General features: G+C 35.1%; 1 protein-coding gene across 1 annotated transcript in view; it reads right to left on the bottom strand.

The window, feature by feature from the left end:
- LOC102485663 (EF-hand calcium-binding domain-containing protein 13-like) overlaps positions 1 to 26,535 on the bottom strand; it is a 109,130-nt gene that overhangs the window by 5,021 nt on the left and 77,574 nt on the right. Inside the window, exons 20-27 of the mRNA XM_027775989.1 lie at positions 25,251 to 25,304; positions 23,282 to 23,386; positions 19,948 to 20,007; positions 14,997 to 15,095; positions 13,276 to 13,329; positions 8,244 to 8,348; positions 5,941 to 5,994; positions 1,877 to 1,975 (exon numbers count right to left, since the gene is read on the bottom strand). Coding sequence (XP_027631790.1) covers positions 1,877 to 1,975; positions 5,941 to 5,994; positions 8,244 to 8,348; positions 13,276 to 13,329; positions 14,997 to 15,095; positions 19,948 to 20,007; positions 23,282 to 23,386; positions 25,251 to 25,304 — 630 coding nt within the window. The remainder of the gene's footprint in view (positions 1 to 1,876; positions 1,976 to 5,940; positions 5,995 to 8,243; positions 8,349 to 13,275; positions 13,330 to 14,996; positions 15,096 to 19,947; positions 20,008 to 23,281; positions 23,387 to 25,250; positions 25,305 to 26,535) is intronic.

Consider the following 26,535-nt stretch of genomic DNA (forward strand, 5'->3'; position numbering starts at 1 on the left):
AGAGTGAGGAATATAAAATGATTCTTGTTGTTTGAAATTACTTAAAAATTGAAAAAGGAAAAGTGGCTGCCCAGTGCTCCCATGCTTCTGCTTCTGCCTACAAACAAATGGAAAGAAGTCCTAAAATGCTCAATGAATGGGAATACTGTGGCCAGCCCAAAGTGGTGGTCAAAACTCCTGATGAAGAAACCTGATTGAATTATTGACCCATGCAAAAATCCTTGGACTGACCGTGAGTTTAACTCAAGGTGCTGTACATACTCAGATTGAACCAGGCTCTTGAACTGTCCTAGGAATTGGGCCAGGACCAGCAGACTTAATTAATAAAGTTACTGGTCATCTAAAACTTTACTAGGTGGATTTTTGCATTGGAGGATTGTTGATTCCTCCATCACAACTGTCTGAAACCTGTCAATAACATTTGAAACTGAATTTCTTCCCCCAATTTAAATATTCTTGAGATAAAAATAAAATCTGGTCTATCATGTTAAAAAAGAGAGAGAGAATTGGAAAACCATTAAGGCTTATAGCAGTGAAATAGCAAATCTAATGATTTTTTAACATAAATATACAAATGAGTAGGGTTCAGTATGTTCACTGCATTTTAAGATGCACTAGCTCCTCTCAAATTCTGATAAGCTTAAGTTTTATTATTTCCCCAGCTAAAATTGAGACTAACCTAAGATAGCTAGATCATATATTAAAAATAAATCACAAGAGGGACCAGCAGTTGGCGTAATGACTATGTTGCTGGACTCCCATGTAGTTGACCATGGTTCAAGTTTTGGACCCGGTGGCTTAAACTCACACCAGGAGTGTGTATATGTGCATGCCTAAGATCCTGAGAGGAGAATGGAGGAGAAAGGATGGTGGCGTGGCCATCCTCCTTGAGGAGGTGACTTTTCACTTTCTGTCTCTCTGTCTCTCTCTGTCTTTCCAGTGAGTACACACGCCCTAGAGCAAGAACCTCTCCAAAACTAACTAACTAACTAAATAAATTGCAAGAGATTATTCAATCAACACGAATATATATACACACACACATATACATTTATATATATATAAATTAAAAAATTAAAACACATATGAGATTCACAGGATGCAAAATTTAATGAAAAGGAAAAGCAAAAATAAACCATAAGCATCTCGATTAGCCTGCCTTAATCAATTTTCATCTCATTCACCTTTTATAGCTTCATATAATTCAGCAACCAATTTTTACATATTTTTCCATTAGTTGTAAAAAAATACATACTTGATGTCATAGGGAAAATAGTTGTATACGCTAAAGCAATTTAAAAAATCCGAGTTCAGAAGTATGGACCATAAAATAATTTGCTGAAATTCATGTAATTTGTCTTCTAAAAATAATATAACTAGAATGTAGACAAATTCTTAATATGGTTTTCTTTAGTGCCTAAGGTGATTTTAATACCAATTAAGCTGAAGCAAAAACACTTATCTTATATTTTTTTGACTACCCTTTCTCTACTAGTGTACCCCTACCTTCCAACACCTCTTCCTATTTCCTATAGAGCTTAACCCAAAACATCTCAATGGAATGAAAGACAACCATCAACATTGCTTAGTTCTGATAGAAAATATTTATGACTGACTGGCCTGTGTATATTTTACTAAATGAATATTTTTATATTCTTTAATATTAAAAATCATTATATCTGATATTACAGATATCTTATTATCCCTAATTTATAAATAATCTATAGCACATGTTATTGGATAATAAGCATCTAATTCTAACTCCCTCAAGACTCTACTAATACCTGTAATACTGAATAACTTTTTCAGTGACTACTAACTCTCTCAGAGGTAATATTAATTCTCCTGAAGGCTACACTAATGTTGAAATGCTTACCATCAAGTAAGTTGTGTGGCTCCAAGTTTTCCTTAGATGTGAGTTCTATCTTCATATTTTTCGTGACATTTTCCAGGTCATTTAAGTCAACTTCTCTTCCTTCAAAAGAACATAAGTAGAATAATATGAATTTTTTAAAAATATCATAATGCCGATTATGAAAAGAGAATTACGGCACAGTGATACCTACAAAACAATAAGTAGTCAGCTGCAGATACAGAAATGAATAGTATTCATTTAACCTAGTAAAAGAGGTGCTCCCATAATGTTAATTATAAAATAATACTGAACACAGTTAAATAAGGTTTATGTCATTTAAAAATTATTATAATGATAAACAGAACTGGTACATATACCTGTGTATATGGGTGTGGAATTAAACTGAAAATCATAGCAAATAATTACTAAGAAACTTGTATGTTGAAAAATTAAGACAAGCATTTCTAAATAAATAATGTATCAAAAAAAGTCACAGAAGTTTTAATTTTTTTAATTTGGTAGCGTTACATATTAAAACTGTAAAATAAGGGAAAGGTGTGTTGTGAGTAAAATTACAGTCTTAAATGCATATGCTAGATGAAAAGATCAAATGTTTGAGAGAATCAATACAGATAAAAGTCAGGTTTTGGAAAGGCTAAAAAATCAATAAGTACTTGAACTAATATTGCCAAAGTGAAAAGAAAAAAAACACAAATAATATATCTAATGACAAATAAGATATCACTACAAATCCTGCTGATATAAAAAAAAGATAGTAAAAGGATATCTATCATAAACATTACACACTTAACTTGAATATTTAGAAGTAAGGAACAAAGTTCTAGAAAAACACACTTCAGTAATAATGGAAGAGGAGATATAAAATCTGGTTAAACCTTTATCTATTAAATTAACCGAACTGGTCATTTAAAATCTTCTCACATAGGCATCTCCAGTTTCAGAGCACTTATTTCTGATTAATACAACTGAATACAAACTCTTCCAGAGAACAAAGAATAAAGCCCTTTCTATTAACTTTATGAGGCCAGATATTGAAACCAACACCTACTAACACCAGTGTTACAAGAAAACTGAATTACAAACCAGCCTGCAAAAATTCTAAAGAAAATAATAGCAAATCTTATCCAGCTATATACATATTCATACATGCACACATTTATACAAACAAAATCAACTGCATTTCTATATGCCAGCAACAATTAGGATATTAAATTTATATACATACAGACACACACACACACACACACACACACACACACATATTTGGGGACTTCAAAAAGTTTGTAGAAAAATGGAATTAAAGTACAGATGTATTCTGGTACAAAATATTTTGCAATCCAGCATAATTTTTTTATAATATACACTTTCCATGAACCTTCTGAGGTCCCCTGATATGTAAAGACCAAAACAGACCCAAAAAATGTCCTAACAGATTAGAGTCCAGATACACCAACACACTTATGGTCTTTGATTTATAAAAATATTGAATGGGGAAAGAATCATCTTGTCAATAAATCAAGTAGTATTGAATACCCACTTAGGAAAAAATTGAACTGTGACCCTTTACCCTACATCATATATTTAGAAAGTCAGTTCTGAGTGGACTGCAGATCTAAATTTGAAAATAAAATGATAGGGACCAGCAGAGGATGTAGTGGTTACCTTGTTGGACTACCATGTAGTCGACTGTGGTTCAAGTCCCAGACCTGGTGGCTTAAACTCACTCCAGGTGTGTATGTGTATCTGCCCAAAATCCCGAAAGGAGAATGGAGAAGGGACTGTGGCATGGCCATTCCCCCTGGAGCAGGGGTGGTTTCTCACTTTCTGTCTGTCTCTCTCTGGTGAGCACATGCACCCTATAGCAAAAAGTCTCACTCTAAAAGAGAGAGGAAAGAAAAGAAAAAAAGAAAAGAAAAGGATAAAGCTCCCAGAAGATAAAATAGAAAAATAATTTTCATAACCTGGTGTATGCAATAATTTCTTAAGCGGGATCCTGCATGCTCTCAACCATAAAAGAAAAAAATGATTTAATTACATATAAAATAGGAAATTCTCTTCATTAAAAGTATAATGTAAGGGAATCGGCAGATAATATAATGGCTATGTCACTGGATGCCCACATGGTTGACTGTAGTTCAAGTCCCAGACCTGGGAACTTGAAACTCACGCTGGGCACATGTGCATGTGTGTGTGCTCAAAATCCCAAAAGGAGGATGGAGGAGAAAGGATTGCAGTATGGCTATCTGCCCAGGGGATGATTTCTTACTTTCTGTCTCTCTCTGACTCTCCAGCGAGCACACACACCCATAGCAAAAAGACAAAACAAACAAACAAACAATAAAACCTCTCTAAAACAAAAGTATAATTTAAATGAAAAGCCAATACATATAGCAAGATAATAGCAATTTATAACTTATGATGGACTTGTATCCAGAATACATAAATAAAAACCATAAGTAAAAGATGACAAAATTTAAAAATCAAAAGTATAACAGACATCCAAACAGACAAATAGATAACAGACATAAACAGGGACTTTACGAGAGATTATCCAAATAACCAATAAATGTTTAAAAGGTGCTCAAGATCATTAGAGAAATGTAAATTATAAATATAGTGGGATACTAACACATGCCTACCAGAATGGCTAAAATGGATAAGACAGTATCAAGTATAAGCAAAAATGTAAAGCAATTCTCATACACTGTTGATTGAAATGTAAGATGATACAACTACTGTTGAAAACTGTTGACAATATCTAATAAGGTATATATAATCTTACCTTATTATAAAACAATTTCTGGAGAGGTTTTCGCTATAGGGCGTGTGCACTCGCCAGACAGACAGAGACAGACATAGAGACAGAAAGCGAGAAATCACCCCCCAGGGGGGGATGGTCACGCCGCAATCCCTTCTCCTCCATTCTCCTCTCGGGATCTTGGGCATGCACGCACACGCGCCCAGAGTGAGTTTCAAGCCATCGGGTCCATGATGCGAACCGCGGTCGACTACGTGAGAGTCCAGCAACATAGCCATTACGCTAACTGCTGGTTCCCATAAAACAATTTATAAGTATATAGCCACCACGTCATGAATGTATATTCACCAAAAGGTATGTATGAAAATATTCATAGCAATGAATGGTTTGTAACTGCCCCAAACTGGAAATCTTCCTCAATAACAGAATGAATAAATGTATAATGGCAGACTTACACAAAGGAATATTGCACAACATTCAGGCAAAATGAACTAATTAGAAATCATTCTACATACCTACATAGTAGATCTCTGAAGATCTCTACTTTTAGTTTATTAGTCTTTATAATACAGAGCAATAAGAATCAGCAAACTACTGCCACAGACTCGACCATGACAGTATGCATTGCTAAGAAATTATGCTCCCCAGGCTGATTCCCAGTCCAATCTTAAAGGCCAAATATGGTGGCATGCATCTGTAATCCCAGCAATTCGGAGGCTGAAGCAGGTGGGTTGAAAGCTTGAGAGTGGCATGGACAATATAATAGAACACTTTCTACAAAAGAGCTGGGTATGGTGCTGCATGACTATGGTCCTAGCTACCCAGGAGGAAACATGGTAAGATCCTGTCTTTTTAAAAAACCACAAAAACAAAAACACTATTGCTGCATGCAATAATATGGATGAATCTCAGAGAATAACATCTAACATTATGTTGAACCAAAGTCAAGACATAGTGGAATATAGATTGTATGGTTCCATTTACATAAAGTTCAAAAAAAAAAATAATAATTCTAAGATCCTAGAATTCAGGGTAGTAATTACCCCTTATGAGTAAGGGGGAAGTGACTATGAAGTAGTATTGGGGTCATCTGGGTTATAAGTAATCTATTTCATGTTCCAGATAGTAGTTAAATCGGTATGTGAATAATTTGTGATAATTTAATAATAGTCCTTAAGCTGGACACATATGGTTACATAATTCAATAATTATATATGTCATCCTTCAGTAAAATATTTATCATAGAAAAAAATCTAGTTTAGTTTAAAGAAACAAGATCTTAAATTTACAGTAACTTCTCACTAACCTGTAACAGCTCGTACCACATCTGTCAATGATTTCAAATCGGTCTTCCCATTAGCTAAAAGATAAAGCAAATTCAGGAGAAAAAAAGATTTTTCAATAATGAACCACAAACTAGCTAATGTTTGTTATTATACATTATTATGTGGTGTCACTTTAACAACATAATTCTTAATTTTCAGGAACTGATTTCATATTAGAAAGCTGCCGTTACTATAAAGTCTGATGCAGAGAATATTATGTTCTTCCTGGGCTATTATACTTCTGTACAAACATGATAGAACACACTGCCCACATAGGTTAATCTTCTAAAGCTCCTCAATTCTGGTAATACTCTGAATCTTAAAGCTGAGTTTTGGTGAAGAAAAGACACTATTTCCATCTACTGTTTATTCCTAACAAACTTTGATCCTCCCTGTCATGCAGAATTGCTGTGGGTAAATAGTTACAAAATATCAGAAGTAAATAAAAAGCAGTTCTTCGTTTTCTTTAGAAATCATTCTGTCAATATCTTATTTATTAACTAATTCACTCATCGACTACTTGCTTGCTCAACATTTGGAGTGCCTAGCCCTGTGCTAGAAGCTCTACATATTAGATATAAAAGATGAGTAATATATCTTTCCTTACTCTAAGGCTCATATTAAAGTGACAAAATAGACAAACATAAAAACACACAATTATAAAACAATGTAGCAAATACAACGAAAATATATGCACAGCTATTGTGGAAATATGGAATAGAGGTATCTAATACGGCCTGGGTAGTTAGAAGAAAAACTTATGAAAAACATAGATAAAGGAGAGGCCCTCTGAGTAGTGGGAATATCAGAAAGCAAGGTATCAATAAAAAGCCTGATATAAAATAGAAGTTATCTAAGATGATTTTATTCTGTAAGTTGGTATGAAAGTTCAATATTATTGGAGGGTAAAATACTAGATTGGAAATATAAGTAGGTCCAGATTATGAAAAAATATGTTTGCCATATCAAGGGACTTAAGACTATCTTTAGCACATGGCTGAAAGCCATTAAATAATTTTAAATTGAGGCATGATGTGATCAGATTCACATTTTTTATGGATCACTCTAATGGCTGCTTTGTAGAAGCCACTGTAGTAACCAAAGTCAGAAATAAAAGGATGTGAAATATGGCAATGTTAAAAGGGAGACACAGGCACTGATGGATTTGTACATGGGATTTTTTCCAACATTTTATCATGAAATTTTGCAAACATACAATAAGGTTGAAAGAATTATACAATGAAGACCCATATGCCCATTAGATTGTACTATTATATTAACATTTTACTATACTTGCTTTGTCATATATTCATCTATCTATCATCTATCTATCTATCTATCTATCTATCTATCTATCTATCTATCTATCTATCATCTATCTGTGTTTGGTAATCTGATATAAAACTGGTATGCTACAGTGATGGCTCAGATAGTGCGGGATAAGAAACAAGGAGGAAAAAAATGAATTCCATATAACTAACTTAGGTGACTCGATAGATAGTGATAGCACTAATAAAACAGAACACAGGGCTAGGAGCCGGGGCAAAAAAATAATAAATTTAGTTTTAAAAATGTAAAATAGTAGTCTCCTATAGAATATCGAAGTGGAAACATCTATCAGGGATTTTGGACATACCAGTCTGAAGCCCAGGGGAGAGGTTTGCATAAAAATACAGATTCGAAAGTCATAAACATACATACGTAGGTGATAGGTAAAAGCTTGGATATCAATGATAATTCCCAGAGGTGATGTAAAATGAAAATCAGAGAGTAATGAGAAGATCTGGATTGGGAGAACAACACAGAAGCCAAGGGAACAAAATTTCTAGAAAATCAAAATTATTACCAATATCAAAGATACCATAGAGTTCCAATAAAAAACAGAATGAACACTGTCTAGCACAATTGGCAAATGGCAAGTTTCTGGTATCCTTAGAGAAGTTTTAGTAGTGTTACGGGGGCTGAGTCAGAACACAGAAATGAATGAGAAATGTGAAAATGATAGGCATTAACTTTCTTTTACTCATTTTCTTTTCCACATTTTTATTCTTCTTCCTTAATATTCACAGATTGTACAAAAGGTCTTGGAACTAATCCAGTCAAATGCTTTGTTTCCAGATAGATTTAGAAAATGAAAAGAAGCTTTGTTTTTATTCTAGAACTAGACTTTTTCTCTAACATTTTCGGATTTTTATCATAAAATTAATTTGTTTCAGAAGTGTTCATATATAAACCCTCAAGATCAAGCTCTCCTGAAGTTGTTTCCATATCTAAAATGAATCACCATCAACTGGAAGATTTCTCATCAGTTCTCCAAGTTCTTCTTTGGTGACTTTGATTCCCATGTTTCTTAGTATGTTGCCCAAGTTTCCAATATCTTCTGTCTCTCCTTAGTAAAGAGAGAGAAATATAAAAATTCCTACTAATAATAAAATGTACCACTTATTTTTGTCTATGTATTACAGATTTTTTTTGAATGAGAAGATTTAAGACTCAATTAACCTATTTAAGTTTATAAGAAATTTATTATGGTTAGAATTAATCTTACTTCCCTTCAATCTTTTTGAAGAAATAAATGTACATAACATATATATATTTTTTTTTGGGGGGGGGAGAGGTTTTTGCTATAGGGCGCGTGCGCTCGCCAGACAGAGAGAGACAGACAGAGAGACAGAAAGTGAGAAATCACCCCCCAGGGGGGGATGGCCACACCGCAAGCCCTGCTCCTCCATTCTCCTCTCGGGATCTTGGGCACGCATGCACATGCGCCCAGTGTGAGTTTTAAGCCACGGGGTCTAGGATGCGAACCGTGGTCGACTACGTGGGAGTCCAGCGACATAGCCATTACACTAACTACTGGTCCCGATAACATATTTTTTGTAAGAGATTTTTGCTATAGGGTGCATGTACTTGCTGAAAAGGCAGAGGGAGAGAAAGCAAGAAATAGCCCCCCAGGGGAGATGGCCACACTGCAATCCCTTTTCCTCCATTCTCCTCTCAGGATTTTGGGCATGTACACACACGAGTCCAGTGTGAATTTTAAGCCGCCAGATCCAGGACTCAAACCGCAGGAGACCAGCCACATAATCATTATGCGCTCTGGTGGTCCCATAACATAAACTTTTAAAAGTAAGCAGTATAGGAGACAGCAGACTTATGGTGGTTAAGGTACTGGACTCCTACATGGCTGACTACAGTGCAAGTCCCAGACTTGGCAGCTTGCTTTCTCACTTTCTTTCTTTTTGTCTCTCTCTGGTGAACACATGTGCCCTATAGCAAACTAAACAATAATAATAAAATTAAATAAATAATTATTTTAAAAAGTAACCAGCGTATTAGTCCTTTGATAAAAAAATAGGAAGTTTTAGAAAAATGAGGAAATTTTTATGGTTGGAGTAAGAACACATGGGTTTGTATATCACTCTCTTCCAATTGTTCCCTATTGGAACTTATTTAAATATCCTGATTTCTTTGTTGTCCAGTTTACTATGTATGAAATAAAGATGATTCTCTCTGTCTCACAGTTTCTAGGAAGATAAACTCATATGTGAAAAGAACGAGTGCTCTGTTAGACATAAAGCAGGTGCTTGATACATTTTAATAGTTACTTTTGATCCAAAGTCAGACTGGTTTTCTTTCTTAATCTAAAATAGATTCATTGCCTATTTTAACAACAATGAATAACTAAATAGTTATTCTCTTGTGTTGCATTTTATGATTAAACTGCAATAATAAATTTCTCTCTTCTCCAGGAAAATGTTTAAGAATACATATAAATATGACCAAGATAAATAAACCAAAAATATGAGACATTCTGCTAGGCTAATATAATTTAAATTACATTGGCTTTGTATGTTGGAGAGTAACAGGATTCCTTAGTAAGTGACTGGGGAATGAGATAACAAGAGGTAAATTGAAAATAACTTGTTATCGTCAATCTTTGAATAATTTCGAACCAGATACAATTTCATTCTGATACACCTTCACATTAGCTAATGATAAGACAAAACTCAATTTAGGAAAAAAAAAAAAAAGAGAAATGGAAATCATAAAACAGTGTCACGAAGAAACACTTTTCTTATTTGCCTTACAGATTAGGAATATCTGTCTTCATAAAAAAATATGGAAGCCAAGTAAAAATCTTATTACATCTGAAGCAATTGTGAGTGACACCTTGTCATGCTGAAATACTTGTACAGGTTTAACTTGTTTAATAGTATTAAGTTACTTTTCTTTTTCACATTTTTCTCTATTCATCCACAGAATTAAATTATCTCAAAGGGAAAAATATTTTTCACTTTTCAAAGCTATTTCTAGAAAACAAAACTTGAAGGTCTGACATTTACTTTTATTGTAAACTAGAGGGTTGGGAGGCCAAAACTCATATAAAGGAAAGCCCTGCTCTTTCTCCTTCCTATACCTTACTTGATAAGAAAAGGAAGAGAAAATCCCTGGTTTAAGAAAGTTCCACAGGGTGCAGAGACAGTTATAACAATGTATCTTTTTATCTATTTATCCTTTTTCATCTGCTGATATTTCTTCATAGAGAAAAAAGGTTTAGGTGTTTTTGCTGCCTGCCGCTCACCTCCCACCTCCACCAAAAACTGCCCTCTCCAAGTCAAACCTTAGGAGGAGATAAGACAGAAAAAAAAACTCCAGATATGCTGACTGAATGGGTGTGAGTTATGAAAAAACAACACGAACATGTGTCATACTTCCTATTTGGACACTCTGTGGAGTTACCACCTTACTGTGTCCAAATATCAGCATGCTATTGTCATGTAAAACAGATACTGTGGCATGGTACAAATAGGCAAAGAATGGATTGAAAATAGGCCATCCGTTAGTCTCCTTTGGTTTTGTCTGATATAACAGGGATTTCTGTATTCCCATGTACTCCCAGTGAGGAACGTAGAAGGAATCTCAGCGATGAAGGCCAATGGATCTGCCATGGGACACCAAGTCAAGAGGCAAAATGAGACCTGACAGAGGCTATAGCAGACGTTTCAGTCTGAGGATTAGTAAAATACTTGACTGAGACTTAGAGAACCTCATCGCCAGTGAGTGGTAAGACTGCGCCAACTTAGTGAAGGGAGGACCACAGACCCTGCATATGCTAACCAGACTACAAGTTTCTTAAACAGTGAATGTGAGAGAGCATGGAAGGTCAGCAAGATCTCTGCGACCTGTCAAATTGAGACACTGCTAAAGACACTATTAAGAGTCTAGACAACACACAAGGTCTGGGTGCCCTCCTCTACCACTAGAAGAACACCAAGCTTTCCCTTCAACTAAGGTGGGAGAAAAGGAAGAGATTTGAAAACAGTATATACTAATTTCCTAAAATTAACTGGGCAAACCAAAAAGAGTGTTACTGTTTTAAACTAGAAGAAACTGGGTTACCAATGTTGTTGTTGTTGCCGTTGTCTTAGGTTTTTGCCATGGGATGTATGTGCTTACTGGAGAGAGACGGAGAGGGAGGCAAAGTGAGAAATCACCCTCTACTTCAAGAGGGATGGCCACACCACAATTCCTTCTCTTCCATCCTCTTCTCACAATTTTGGGCACACATGCACATGTAGCCAGCGTAATTTTCAAGCCACTGGGTATAGGGCTTGAACCCCCATCAGCTATGTAGGAGTCCAACACCATAACCACCAAGCCACCTACTGGCTTCCTGGGTTACCTATATTGAGCCAGTTTGGGTCCTGTTTCCTTATGTTCCAACAACCCATCCATAGCCAGAATAGGATAGGAGACTGAGAGAGAAATTAGGTTAGTCAGGAAAAAAAAAAAAAAGAAAAGAAAAAGAACACACCACATTTACTGTGCACTTCAGTTTGCAATATGTTAAATTTAATCTTGCTACATACACAAACTTATTTCTTCAAATTTTTTTTCCTTTTTATGACTACTTTCCTACTTTCTTCTTCTAGTCCCCTCAGATTCACTTCTCTCTTTTCTACATTTAGACTTTAGGCCTACCAGTAATTCCAACATATGACTAAATATTGCCTAATCCTGATGGCAGAATCTGAGGGAATGGTTGGTTTGCTAGTATCAGTACACTAAAAATTAAATCACAAGAGGCCAGAAGGTGGCATAGTGGTTAAGGCACTGGAATCCTACATGGCAGATCACAATTCAAGTCCCAGGCCCAGTGGCCTGAAACTGAAACCAAGCACACATGTGTGCATACCCAACATCCAGAGAGGAGAATGGAGGAGAAAAGATTGTGGCTTAGCCATTCTCCAGGGGGAGATTTCTCACTTACTCTGCTTGTCTCTCTCTGTCTCTCTCTCTCTCTCTCTCTGGCAATGGCACACACCCTATAGCAAAAATCTCTCTTAAGAAAAAGAATTAAATCGCAAAACAGTTTTCATTTTCATTATAGTTACATTGAGTGACCATTTTTCCAAACATATTTTATCAGATTGGTATAAATCTGGAAACTATTATACACAGTCTGAAAACAAAGCTTCGAAGGGAAATTCAACAGTTGAACATTTCCTTATCTGTGAGTTTAATTGGCATGTTCTCTGTATTATTTTTAAAGTCATTGGAATCAATTTTCTTTCCTTTGAAAGGTCAGGAAAAGAGCCAAGGAAGACAGTTAATAATTATTTAGTACTCTTAACAAAAACAAAACACCACTTACACTTGATCATTGTAATTCAATTACAAAGGAGAATAAAGATATGCTATATCTTTAATTACACAGTCTAAAATAGAGTCATGTTCTGGTAATTCTTCTTATAATTTTAAATATTCAAGTACATTATATATCAATAACCTAAATTATTCTATTCATAGGTGATATTGTTAGTATTTTCTCTTAAATTATAAGGCTGATTATCTATAAATATATAGATGAAATCTAAAAAACAGTATATGTATTTTATCCAAATAGTTACTCTTTAAGTCTTTAGTCCCTTATCTAAAATAACAGTATGCACATTATAGATATAATACGAATAAATGAATAAGTAGTATGCAAACACTTAACATAGTGCCTAGTACACAGAAAGTGCCCAACTAGGAACGATCATTATTATTTTTATGATGCTGGCTTAGGTTTCACATTTCTAAAGTGTGGCGTATTATTGGTAAGACCTGTGGAGGATAGAGAACTGTAAGGCAATAGCAGTATAGTTTTATTTTGAAAACAGTGAAATTAAAAGTTAAAGTAATTCATTAGAAAAAATATTTTGAAAGATTCAGGAGTTACAAGGCAAATGGTTACATATTTAAAATACTGCTGCAGAAAAATACATTGTAAAAAGCATAAGTACTTCAGTTTTATAATACCTTCTTACCTGTACCAGGTATAGCAGCAGTCAGTAGTTTATTCAGTTTAACTTCCTCATCAGCTGTAAGACAAGGTATAAATGACAGATACCACAATAAGATTCAAAAACACAATGTGAAATCTTAATTGTGAAATACAACACACATCAACAATTTCTCATGATTTTTTACTCGAATTACATTTTTGTCATCTTTCCCGCATCCTAAGACCATGAAAGAATGGGTACCCTTAAAATAATACACATGTTCTTTGGTTAAAGAACTATGATGTTGGCACCATGGTTTGGGTCCTGGACCTGGAAGCTTGAAACACTCTCCAGGTGCATGTGCACGCATACCCCAAATCCCAAGAGTAGAATAGAGAGGAAGGGGAATATGGTGCGGCCATCCCTAGGGGGTGATTTTTCATTTCTCACTGTCTCGTCAGTGAGTGCATGTGCCCTATAATAAAAATCTCTTTAAAAAAAAAAGTAATGTGATGTTAAAGTCTATTTACAACATTAGAACAAAAAGTTAAAGATTTAAAAGTATTCTCCTCCAAATGGATCATTTCAGATTGATCTCCTGACCGCACCAATCTTCCTTGTCACTCAAGGAAGGGAAGATAACTAAATTGTATGAGTGTCTACCAAGCCATGCATTGTGATAGGTGTTTCACATATTGTATCTTGAACTTAAAGTTAGCATGGATTTTGTCTTTTTAGCATTAAAAGGAGTCTTCGAAAAGTTTATGTATTCATTTTTTTTAAATGTCATGAAAGATTTATGTTATGAAAAAACTAAGCACAGATTTTAAAAGTTTTTGCACAAAAATTTAACTTGTATATTAAAAAAATAGTTTGTTATAGAGTGGATGTACACACCAGAGAGACAGAGAGAGTAGAAAGAGAAAGGGATAGTAAGAAAGCATACGTGCCTCCCCAAGTGGGGATGGCCATATTGCAATACCTTCTCCTCCATTCTCCTCTTGGGACTTTGGGCACACATGCACAGTGAGTTTTTCAAGCCACCAGGTCTGGGACTTAAACTGTGCAGTTGGCCATATACAATCCAGCCACCTTAATCACCACACCACCATTTGGCCCTAAATTTGTACTTTAATTACACTGTCTACAAATTTTTTGAAGTTCTTTTCATATAAAAAAGTTAAGCCTCAGAAAAGTTATGAGCCTTCCATAAAAATAAAAAAAGTTACTATGAGACTGAAAATCATTATCTATCAGATTCCTAAGTATTCTATTCTGTGAAATCAACCAGGTTGCAAGGAGAGGATTTAAAAGCTGCACAAATCACTTGCTCCAATATTCTTAAAACTAACCATGATCATTCTTAGTTCCCAGTATCCTTCATTAATCTGATACTCTTAACCCTCAAATTATTTTCACTTTTTTTTTTATATATTTATCTTCCACCTTTAATCTAATGAACCTTTGAGAATAAACATCAAGTTTACACATGGCATAATGCTTTCCTACAGAGCATAGCACAGGGTTTTGCAAACATTTTGTTTCTTTGAATTTAATTCATGCAACATGGAATATTCTAAAATATCAGGATTATGATGCTCAGTTCAGTAAAATGAAATTGCTTACTTTTGAACTGAATTCTTTGAATATATGTATCAGTCGTCTTCAGAAGACTACAAAAAAAGTAGTTTCAGGAATTGAAATCATAAGCACACAGTCCCTTGGGGCAGGAGGGAAGTGGAATCTATAATGCTAACTATTACCTAGCCGATTATGTGATCGTTCTCCATATTCCTTGTCAGAGAAACTCATTCCCATTTTCTCCAGAATGGTGTCAAGGTTATTGCTATCAATCTGCTCCGCTGAGGAAAGAGAAAGAACTATGAAAAAGATATTATGCTTCTACAACACAAAAACAACGTCTCTATATACCCATTACCATGTTCAAAATCTACCCAAGTGATCATGAGGGTTAATATCAGAATTAGAAGTAAAATTTGTTTCATTAGGTTTCTGTCAAAGAACAGTCTACTCAACAGAAGTTCTAAAAGGAAGCTGACTCTAAACCTTACTCAAAAGTCACCCTCTTCTATCATGTGTTCCCTAACTATCACATCTGAAGTAACCCTGCCACTCTGCCATTTACCTTTTTTCTTTCATTGCACTTACTGCTTCCTAGAATTATCTTATTTCTTCATTCCCCCCCCCACTTACTAAGGAAATATGAGTTCCATGATGGAAGGAACATCATCTGATTTCTCCACTGTATCTCCTACAATTTAAGAAGTAACCAGTACTGTAAGAGCTAGTAAATAGTAACTGACAGAATTACAGCACTGAAGGCAAACAACACTTACTGCTAATACTTATACTTTTAGAGCAATAAATGTGGTTTATTTTTGTTGTCTAGACTACATAGAAAGGTAGTCTTCAATGCTGATAAAATCCCAAGTCCTCGGTACCAGCAGATGGTGCAATGGTTACATCGCTAGACTCCCACGTAGTTGACCGTGGTTCAAGTACTAGACCTGGAGGCTTAAAACTTAGGGTGCAAGCATGTGCATGTGTGCCCAAAATCTTGAGAAGAGACTGGAGGAGAAGGGATTGCAGTGTGGCCATCTCCCCTGGGGAGGGTGATTTCTTGATTTCTGTCTCTGTCTGGCAAGCACACCTGCCCTATAGCAAAAACCTCTCTGGAAAAAAAAAAAAAAAAAAAAAAACCAGAGTCCTCAATTTCACTTCTTCACTGTATAGACCCAGAAGTTGATTCTTCTCCTCACCTAACAAAATTAGAACTTATTTTCAGGATACAAAAATATTTATCATGAAATATTAACTGATTAATTTTTAAAGAAACAAAAATAATTAATATTAGGATCAAGACAATCTAATGACTAGGAAATAGTATAAGCATCAATGTAAAGGGATCACAGTTTTACTGACTTTACATCTTACTTTTAAGAGCCTCTGATATCTCTGTCTGCAGATGACATGACTGTATACATAAAAGACCAAATAGTATCCACAAGAAGACTTTTCGAAGTAATAAATGCATACTCTTAAGTGGCAGGATACAAAATTAACTTACAAAAATATATAGTATTTCTATATACAAACAAGAAGACAGAGACAGAGCTGAAGAAAGTAATCCCATTTACCATAGCTACAAAAAGTATAAAATACCTAGTAATAAAACTAACCCCAAGGAAGTTAAGGACCTCTTGCAATCCCTATAAGATTACAAGAGACATTCTTCACAGATTTAGAAAAGACAATCACAGAATTTGTCTGGAATCATAAAAGACCATGTATTGCCAAAGCCATCCTGTGCAAGAAGAGTAGAGTGGGTGGCATCTCTCTTCCTGACCCCAATATATTACACAAAGCTATGATAATCAAAAGAGCATGATATGGGAACAAAAACAGACATGAGGACCATAAGAACAGAGTAGAGACACCAGAAATAAACCCCAAAACATACAGCCAACTCTTTGCTAAAGGGCACCAGTCAATTCAGTGGGAAAAGAAAAACCTCTTTAGCATATGGTGCTGGAAAAATTGGTTTTCCACTTGCATAGAGATGAGTCTGAACCTCTATCTGTCACCATTAACAAAAATCAACTCAAAGTGGATCAAAGATCTAAAGCTAAGACCGCAAACTATAAAACTGGTGGAAAAAAATAGGGGAAATTCTGGGAGACATTGGGGTAGGCAAAGACTTCTTAAGCAAGACCCCCAAAGCACAGGCAATAATCCCCAATATAGACAGGTGGGATTACAACAAATTAAGGTTTGTGCACAGCACAGGACACCTTAATTAGTGTGAATCGACAATCCTAGGAATGGGAGAGAATTTTTGTTATTTATGCCTTAGATAAGGGACTGATAACTAGAATACACAGGGAACTCAAGTGGCTTACCCAGAAGAAAATGATTAACTCAATTAAAATATAGGCAAATGAGCTGAATAAACAACTCTCTAAGGAAGACATACAAACAGCCCAAAAGCATATAAAAAAATGCTTAACATCCCTCATCATAAGGAAGATGCAGATCAAAACCACAATGAGATACCACCTAATCCTAGTCAGAATGGCTAAGATTAAAAAAATAATAATAAAAAAAATAAAAAATAAAAAGGTAAGTGCTGGCAGGAATGTGGTGAAAGGGAACTCTCCTACATTGTTGGTGGTCCAGCCACTGTGGAGAACAATACGGAGGTTCCTTAAAGACTTTCAAATAGAACTACCATATGATCCAAAAATTCCAATCCTGAGCATCTACCCAAAGGACAGGAGAATGCTCAGTCAGAAAAGTGCTTACACACTATATTTATTGCAGCATTATTCACTATTGCTAAGACATGGAATCAACCCAAATGTCCACAAACAGATGATTGGATTGAGAAAGTATGATACATATACTCCATGGAATACTATTTATCCATAAGAAATAACAAGACCCTGGCATTTGATAGAAAGTAGATGAACATGGAAGATTTATTGCTGGGTGAAGTAAGTCAGGCTATAAAACAGAGACAGTCTATGTCTCCTCTTAACATATACCTACTGTCTACACGCTACGGTAGAGATTGAAATACTGGAGGTCATAAAAACATTGAAAATTGTTATGGACACTGTGGACAAAGTGGAAGGAGAGTGGGAGAGAGGAAGAGTGCAGGAAGGGAAATTTGGGAAAAAATGGAGAAAACATTTGTGGGACACAGATACGGTTTGTTGCCTGTTGTTGACGTCATGTATAGTATTCTCCACTCACCTGCTGTGTGGCGTATATCATGTTGGGTAAAATCTCTTTACAAACTAAATAATGTATAATTATTGAATGTATATAGTTGTAAATACCAGATATAGTGTGTGTGAAAGAGGAGGGTCTGAGGAAGGACATTTTGAAGAAAAATAGGGAGGCAAAGCATTAATGGCACAAAGGAATGTGGTATTATCAGTTGAAGATATTTTGTAGTTTTATCAACTGTACTAGGGAGAAATGTTCACCTGTTGAAATATCCATTTTGTAAGCCAAATAATAATGTGATTGAATGTATAAAAGAAAATGAAATTAAAAAATAAAAGAAAAAAATCAAAAAAAATAATAATAAAGAGCCTCCAATATATCTATCGATTTCTTCTAATTTACTTTTCCCTTTGCTATTGTGCAAGAGAGGCAAATATGTACTAGTTTATAACAGTGAAATATTCAATTTTACAAAATAATTTATAAAGTTAAATTTTATTTTAGAATTTTGCATGATAGTCTTTTCAAATAAAATGAAAGTGGGACAAGCAGAAAAGTTTTCACTTAAAATTAGTAATGTGACGATGAGCAGCTCAAGCCCATTCTTATTCTTTCTATACTCCCATCTACTCCTGCCACCCTATCTTGAATTAAAAAAAATAATAATAGCAATGTTTTAAAATAAACATTTATTTATTTATTTGTCTACTTATTTGTTGTGGTTTTCAGGTCACCAATTCCAGGACTTTGAACCTTGATCAAGCATGTGGGAGTCTAGCCCCTTAACCACCACAGCACTGCTGGCCCCTACCCTGGTTATTTAGAAGCATTACTCAGACATCATATCACATCATTTGTAAATATTTCAATATGTATTACTAAGACAAAAACACTTTTTAAAAATTACTACTAAAACAGTATCACACAGTGTTTTAAAACAATTATTCCTTATATTATCAAATATCCAATTTGTGTTCACATTTTCCTAATTTTTTTATATCTGTTCAAATAATAATTGAACAATGTGATATTTTTCAAATAATAATAAATTTCAGTCTCTGAAATTGCAAATGTTATATCTCTTAGGTCCCTTCTCTCATATTTTTTCTTATTGAAAATTTTATTTGTTGAAAATGAAGTTGTTAGCTTTATAATTTAGATTTTTATTTTTATATTTCCATGATATAATGACTGTTTCTCGGTTCTCTTTTTCTGTAAATTAGTAGTTAGATAAGAGAGACTTGACTAGAAAGAGGGTTGATGATTTTTTTTTTATCAAATAGCTCATAATTGGTGACTTTGTATTTTCTTTATAAGACATATAATGTTTGTTTCTCCTTTTATGCTTAGAAATCTTTATTGTCGGGGACCAGCAGTTGGCGTGGTGATTAAGGCGCTGGACACTCCCACATGGCCGACAGGGTTTGAGTCCTGAATCTGGTGGCTTGCTTTCTCACTTCCTCTCTCTCTCACTCTTAACCTCTGTCTCTCTCTGGTTAAATTTAAAAATAAATTAATGAATAAATGAAATAAAATAAATAATTATTAAAAAAAATCTTTATTGTCTGACTAAGAAACCTTTATCTAGCCACAGTCACAAAATTATTATCCTATATTCTCTTAAAGAAGTTTTCTTTGGGGCCAGAAATAAAAATAATAGGCTTTGACTAACAAATGCACCTGACTACCTTCATTTAATTTTGGGTTTAGTTTCTATTGGTTTATTTCACTGGAAACAATCTACTATACATTGTTTTATTAAAACAAAACAAAACAAAACAAAACAAAAACCAGTAACTTTCAAACATTTTACCTAAAAAAATTCAGAACAATTTGATCCTATTCTAAGAATGCAACGGGTACTATTGTTCGAAATGCAAATAACCAAAGAATTGTATTTATATATGATGAATAGTCCCTAAGAATTAAGATTTCTTATTTTAGTAATAATTTTACACTCACCATTTTTTTTAAGAACCTTAACTTCATCCAGAAGTGTATTTAGATCTACCTTTCCATTAGCTGTAATAAATGAAACATTTTTGACAATAGAATGCTTTATGTATCAAATCTAACATAACAATAAAATACATTTTAAAAAGATCTCACTCAATCAGGAAATTACAATGATGGAATAAAAATAAGATCACACTGTAACAGGCAGTTAGCTAGAAATGAGTGGGCAGCCCTAAGAGAGTAGCAGAAGGACATCTGTCACATCAGTCACAACTTATCCAGAGTTACACTAGACCCTCTGCAGAGACTCCTTCCTCCCGCATAGCACCAAAAAGGTAAAGCAGATCTCATTTTTCTTCTTCAGTACCTGAGAAAAGTACACAGAGAAGGTTGTTAACTTCCCTCTTACCATTCTTCATAAATACAAAACAAGACATTTTGGTCGCCATCCTGATTCCCACTGTGGCAATAAAATAATTGGGCAGTTCATCCAAATAAGGATGCTCATACCTTCAAAGTTCACACTGGACATGTGCTATTAGGTAATCAAGTTCCTCAAATTTCTCACCTGTGAGAGAGATACGCAAGAGCAGGAGAAAGCGGGCAAATTGATATGAAGAAGCCAGATACTATGACAGACTTTCCCCTGCTAAATATCAACTCTTAGAATAAATGTAACATCTAAACCCATACCCAGTGCAGGTGTCCTTCTCTGGCAGCTGCCCACCTGCATGCTTTCCATGCAAGGAGATGTATTTCTTTTCTATTAAAAATCTTCACTTTCCTATTAAAACTTCCCTTTTCCTACTCTGCAAGCGTTTGTAGTTTTTTATTTTGCGTCTCAGGACAGGTCCCTAATCTTAAGAGATCTGGACCTAAAGAACCAAGGATTTTACACAATGCAGCTCAAAAGTCTCCCATCCCATAACAACACGCGTGAGTTCTTTAGTCTACTCCATTCCCAGTCCAAGAATTGTTGAAACATAATTGCTTAAACTCTTCCTTGCCTCCTCCACTCCTTGCTATCTTATTTTCAGACCTCCTCTTTCCTTCTACTTCTACTCATCTACCCTCCTATTTTCCTGTTTTTTGTTTGTTTGTTTTGTTTTGTTTTCCTAAGCTAACTCAATAGTAGCGTTATCAAACAGGTGAGTTGAGCTATGTTGTGTAAAATCCTTGATTCTTTGGATTCAGATCTCTAAAATTGGAGACTCACCCTAAGACGCAGGAAAAGATCACAAACACGAGTGAGGTAGGAAAAGAGTTTTTAATATCAGAGTGAAGATTTTTAACAGAAAATAATGTACCCCATGCCAAAAAAGCATAAGGGTGGGGAGCTGCCAGAAAAGAACAACTGCCACCTTAGGTGTTACTTTTATCCTGGGTTCTTGTCATGAATATTTAGGAGGGACCAAAAAGGTAAAGCAGATCTCATTTTTCTTCTTCAGTACCTGAGAAAAGTACACAGAGAAGGTTGTTAACTTCCCTCTTACCATTCTTCATAAATACAAAACAAGACATTTTGGTCGCCATCCTGATTCCCACTGTGGCAATAAAATAATTGGGCAGTTCATCCAAATAAGGATGCTCATACCTTCAAAGTTCACACTGGACATGTGCTATTAGGTAATCAAGTTCCTCAAATTTCTCACCTGTGAGAGAGATACGCAAGAGCAGGAGAAAGCGGGCAAATTGATATGAAGAAGCCAGATACTATGACAGACTTTCCCCTGCTAAATATCAACTCTTAGAATAAATGTAACATCTAAACCCATACCCAGTGCAGGTGTCCTTCTCTGGCAGCTGCCCACCTGCATGCTTTCCATGCAAGGAGATGTATTTCTTTTCTATTAAAAATCTTCACTTTCCTATTAAAACTTCCCTTTTCCTACTCTGCAAGCGTTTGTAGTTTTTTATTTTGCGTCTCAGGACAGGTCCCTAATCTTAAGAGATCTGGACCTAAAGAACCAAGGATTTTACACAATGCAGCTCAAAAGTCTCCCATCCCATAACAACACGCGTGAGTTCTTTAGTCTACTCCATTCCCAGTCCAAGAATTGTTGAAACATAATTGCTTAAACTCTTCCTTGCCTCCTCCACTCCTTGCTATCTTATTTTCAGACCTCCTCTTTCCTTCTACTTCTACTCATCTACCCTCCTATTTTCCTGTTTTTTGTTTGTTTGTTTTGTTTTGTTTTCCTAAGCTAACTCAATAGTAGCGTTATCAAACAGGTGAGTTGAGCTATGTTGTGTAAAATCCTTGATTCTTTGGATTCAGATCTCTAAAATTGGAGACTCACCCTAAGACGCAGGAAAAGATCACAAACACGAGTGAGGTAGGAAAAGAGTTTTTAATATCAGAGTGAAGATTTTTAACAGAAAATAATGTACCCCATGCCAAAAAAGCATAAGGGTGGGGAGCTGCCAGAAAAGAACAACTGCCACCTTAGGTGTTACTTTTATCCTGGGTTCTTGTCATGAATATTTAGGAGGGGAGGTCTGTCATTGTAGCTGGCTTCTTTGTTCCAATTGGTGGGCTTCCACCTGTGCTTGAGTACTTTTCCCTTAGGTAAGGAGTTTGAAGAATTTGATAACCCAATTATGCATGCCCAGTACGGACTTTGAAGATGTGAGCACCCCACAGGGACTACTCTGGTCAGTTTATTTCCCTAAGTGGCAATTAGATGTTGACCTAGCTTCCCATCCCAGTGAATTTCTGTGTGCATATGTAGAATGGCAGAAGGGGAGATAGTAACCTTTCCTAAATTTTCTGAAGATTGGTTAGGCAATATACTCTGGGGCTTGAGTCCAGACCCAGCGGCTTGAAAAACACCATATGCATGGGTGCCTAGGATCCTGAGAGGAGAATGGAGAAAGGATTGTGGTATGGCCACCCCACTGGTGTGGTGGGGGGCGTCATTTCTCTGTGTGTGTGTGTGTGTGTGTGTGTGTCTGGTGAGCACATGTGCCCTCTAGTAAAAAATTAAAAAAGATAAAATAAAGAAAGAAAAATGAGATCAGCTTTCCCCTTACTAGTACCAGGAGGGAGTCCAGAATATCCTCTGATAAGCTGTGATTAATGAGGCTGATGTCCTCTGCCATTATCTCAGAACTGCCCATTCATATCTATCTACCTATGATGACAGCAAGGTTACTCTGTTATCAAGCCTGCCAGTAACACCTAAGAGTTAGAAAGGAAGAGAATATTTTAACATACTTAAGTCTTAATCTTTCTGAATGCATTTCAAAGGTCCAATATGGCAATAAAACGTAGTTTGATGAGTCCTCATATATAAGTCTAACTTCCTCTGAAAATATCAGTTAATGCCAGCATGCTTACCATCAACAGGTAAATGTTCTTGTAGATGCTGAAATTCCTTATTTGTGAGTTCTACTCCCATCTTTTCCAGTGTATTACTTAGCTTTTGAGTATCAACTTTTCCTCCTAAAGAAAAAACAAGACAGATTAAACATATACATGCACACGTGCATGAACATACATGTAATGTCTAGGATAAAGACTTTCTATATACTTGTGTGTCTCAGTTTCAATATAAAAAGCAAATGTTTCAAAATTCATTTAAAATAAATAGAAAGACCAGAAGTAGACTTTCATATCATTAATCCTTGTTCAAGAACCAGAATTAGACCTCTGATCATCCATCTAAAGCAAATTTTTAAAATGTCAAGTTGGTAATTGCTTACCACTAATCACACCAACCAAATGATAATTCATATATCTTGGCCACTAGTTAACACCTATACCAGGAGCAGTATTTGTTCCCTTATACCTCACCCCGCCCTTCCAGGTTTCCACATTTTAGTTAGATTCATAACATCAGTATTTCTATGCAGGTTTAGAATAAGACTACTTTAAGAAAGTAAGATCAGGGGCCAGCAGGTGGCATGGTGGGTAAGGGCACTGGCTGACCACGGTTTGAGTCCCAGACCTGGCAGCTTGCTTTTTCACACACTCTCTCTCTCTCTCTCGCTCTGTTCCTCTCTGGTCAAACTGAAATAAATAAGTAAGTAAGCAAATAAATAAATAAATTTGAATAAGGTAATTTTTTAAAAAGATAAAATTATATTACTCAGAAAAAATATATAACAACACTATAGAAGCTGTTCAATAATAACAGTAGTGCAAGTTCTCTATGAAAGAAACTCGTTATCAATGGACACAAGTTATCTATCAGTCAACAAAATGATTATCATTTTATTACTCATGAAATACTAAGCACACTAAAGACCAAAGACAAAAATTTCTATGTAGGGCCAGTGTTATAATAAGCTTAGTGGTTAAGAGAGTTAGATTCTGTATGGCTGATTGCAGTTCAAATCCCAGCCCCAGTGGCTGAAAACAAACATGCCTACATGCCTAAAATATGGGCAGGAAGTAGACATGGAAGAAAAAAGATTGTGGGGGCTGGCAGGTGGCATGGGGGTTAATGTGCTGGATTCCCACCTGCAGGCAGCAGGCATGTTGCTCAATGTATTGAAGACAGAAAGAATCTTCCTAAATTTAGCAAATTTTAAATAAAGACACCAGAGTTTTTAGGTACAGAGAATGAGGATTGAACTTCAAACAATTGCAAATTAAGGGATTAAGAAGTCTCTGTAATCCGTGATAGGTGCTTTAAAACATGGTAAGAGCTATGGTAGTGCAAAAACAATTGAGGCATAAAGAAATGTAGCAGAATATGTTAAGCATCAATAGTAGACATTAGTAAGGTTTAAATTGTTAGTGCTGAGAAATCTGAACTTATTACTACTACTATGTATTATTTATGCTTTGTTTAGTACAGATACATATCCCCATATCTCCACACAAGACACACACACACACACACATTCACACACATATCCTGGGTTAAACCCATAGCAAACTTCATAAAATTCTCAAACCAAAGTGAGGAGTTAATTAAGTTTAAAAAAAAAAAAAAAAAAAAAAAAAAACCTTTTTAAAAAAGTAGAAAGAATTGTGGTGTGACTACACCCTGCCAGGGGGTTCTTTCTCTCTCTCTCTGGAAAACACATGCTCCCTCTGGTGATTAAAAAATAATAATGTCAATGTGAAATATAAAAGATCGCTAAAAACCCTAAAACATTTATATTCGTTATCTTTGGTTATAAACTAGGGTTTTTTTGGTTTGTTTTGCTTTTTCCGTCTTCATGTTTCCCTTGTAGTCTCCCAGCTCTGTATATTATGGAATATCCATTCTTATAATTATGGACAAAGACCATGAGTTTTATTTTTTTATTCCAAAAGATCAATATTTTAGTTTTATGTCTTTTTACTATTCACATACCTTTAACAGTCTTCATCGTATCCATCAATTTAAGCTGATTTATCTTCCCATCAGCTGTGAGAACAGAGACAAGGCTTTAAGTAGAAGTAATAACAACATCAGAAGTCAAACAAAAAGCACTGTAACTTGAAATTATAAAAATGAGTATAAACAGCAAATCTTTTACATTTTAAAAATTGACAAGTAAAAATTGGAAGGCCAGCCTCTGGCCTGGTGGTTAAGGTAGATGGATCTCACATGGATGACTGCACAGTTTGAGTCTTGGACCTAGTGGCTTGGAAAATACACAGAGTGCATTTGTGTGCACCCAAAATCCCAAAAGGAGGGAGAAATGGAGAAGAAGAAATTCCGAAACGACTGTGCTCCATGCAGGGTGCTTTCTTGCTTTCTCCCTCTCTCTGTTATTTTCCAGCAAGCACATGTGCCTCTGACAAATTAAAAAAACAAAAATGTATTTATGATGTGCAATGACTTTTGATATATGTATACATTTCAGAATAACTAAATCTAACCATTAAACATATGCATTACTTCACATACTTTTTTGTGATTAAAACAGCATCTACTCTCTTAGCAATTTTCAAATATACAATACATTGTTACTAATTATAGTTATCATGAGTATATTAGACTCTTGGAACTTGAACTGCAAGAGATAGCTTTATCTTTTGAAATTTTATCCTTTGACCAACATTTTCCCATACCCTTTAACTTCTAACCTCTAGTAACCATAATTTTACTCTATCTCTGTGAGTTTGACTTTCTGAGATTCCACACATTAAGGGAAATCAGGCATATTTGCCTTTCTGTACCTAATTTTACTTAATATACATTCTTCAGATACATTCATATTGTTGCAAATAACAGAATTTCTTTCTTTTTAGGCTGAGTAGTATTATATTGTGCATATATATCACATTTACTTTATTTATTTACTCACCAATGGGAACTAGCTTGAGTCTGTATCTTAGCTATTATGAATACTGATGCAATGAACATGGGAGTGTAGGTATATCTTTGACATACTGATTTAATTTACTTTAGATAAATTTTTGGATTTTTAGCAGCTCTTAAAATCAAGTAGTATGAGGCCTCCAGTTTGTTCTTTTTGCTCAGGTTACTTTAGCTACTCAAAGTCTTGTAGTCCCATACAAATTTACAATTGTTTTTTCTACATCAGCGAAAAAGGTCATTAGAATCCAGAGAGTAATTGCACTAAATCTACAGATTTCTTTGGGTAGTGCAGACATTTTAAGAACGTTAATTCTTTCCACCCATGAACACA

Source organism: Tupaia chinensis, unplaced genomic scaffold (genome assembly GCF_000334495.1).
Source record: "Tupaia chinensis unplaced genomic scaffold, TupChi_1.0 Scaffold000624_1, whole genome shotgun sequence".
Lineage (NCBI taxonomy): Eukaryota > Metazoa > Chordata > Mammalia > Scandentia > Tupaiidae > Tupaia > Tupaia belangeri.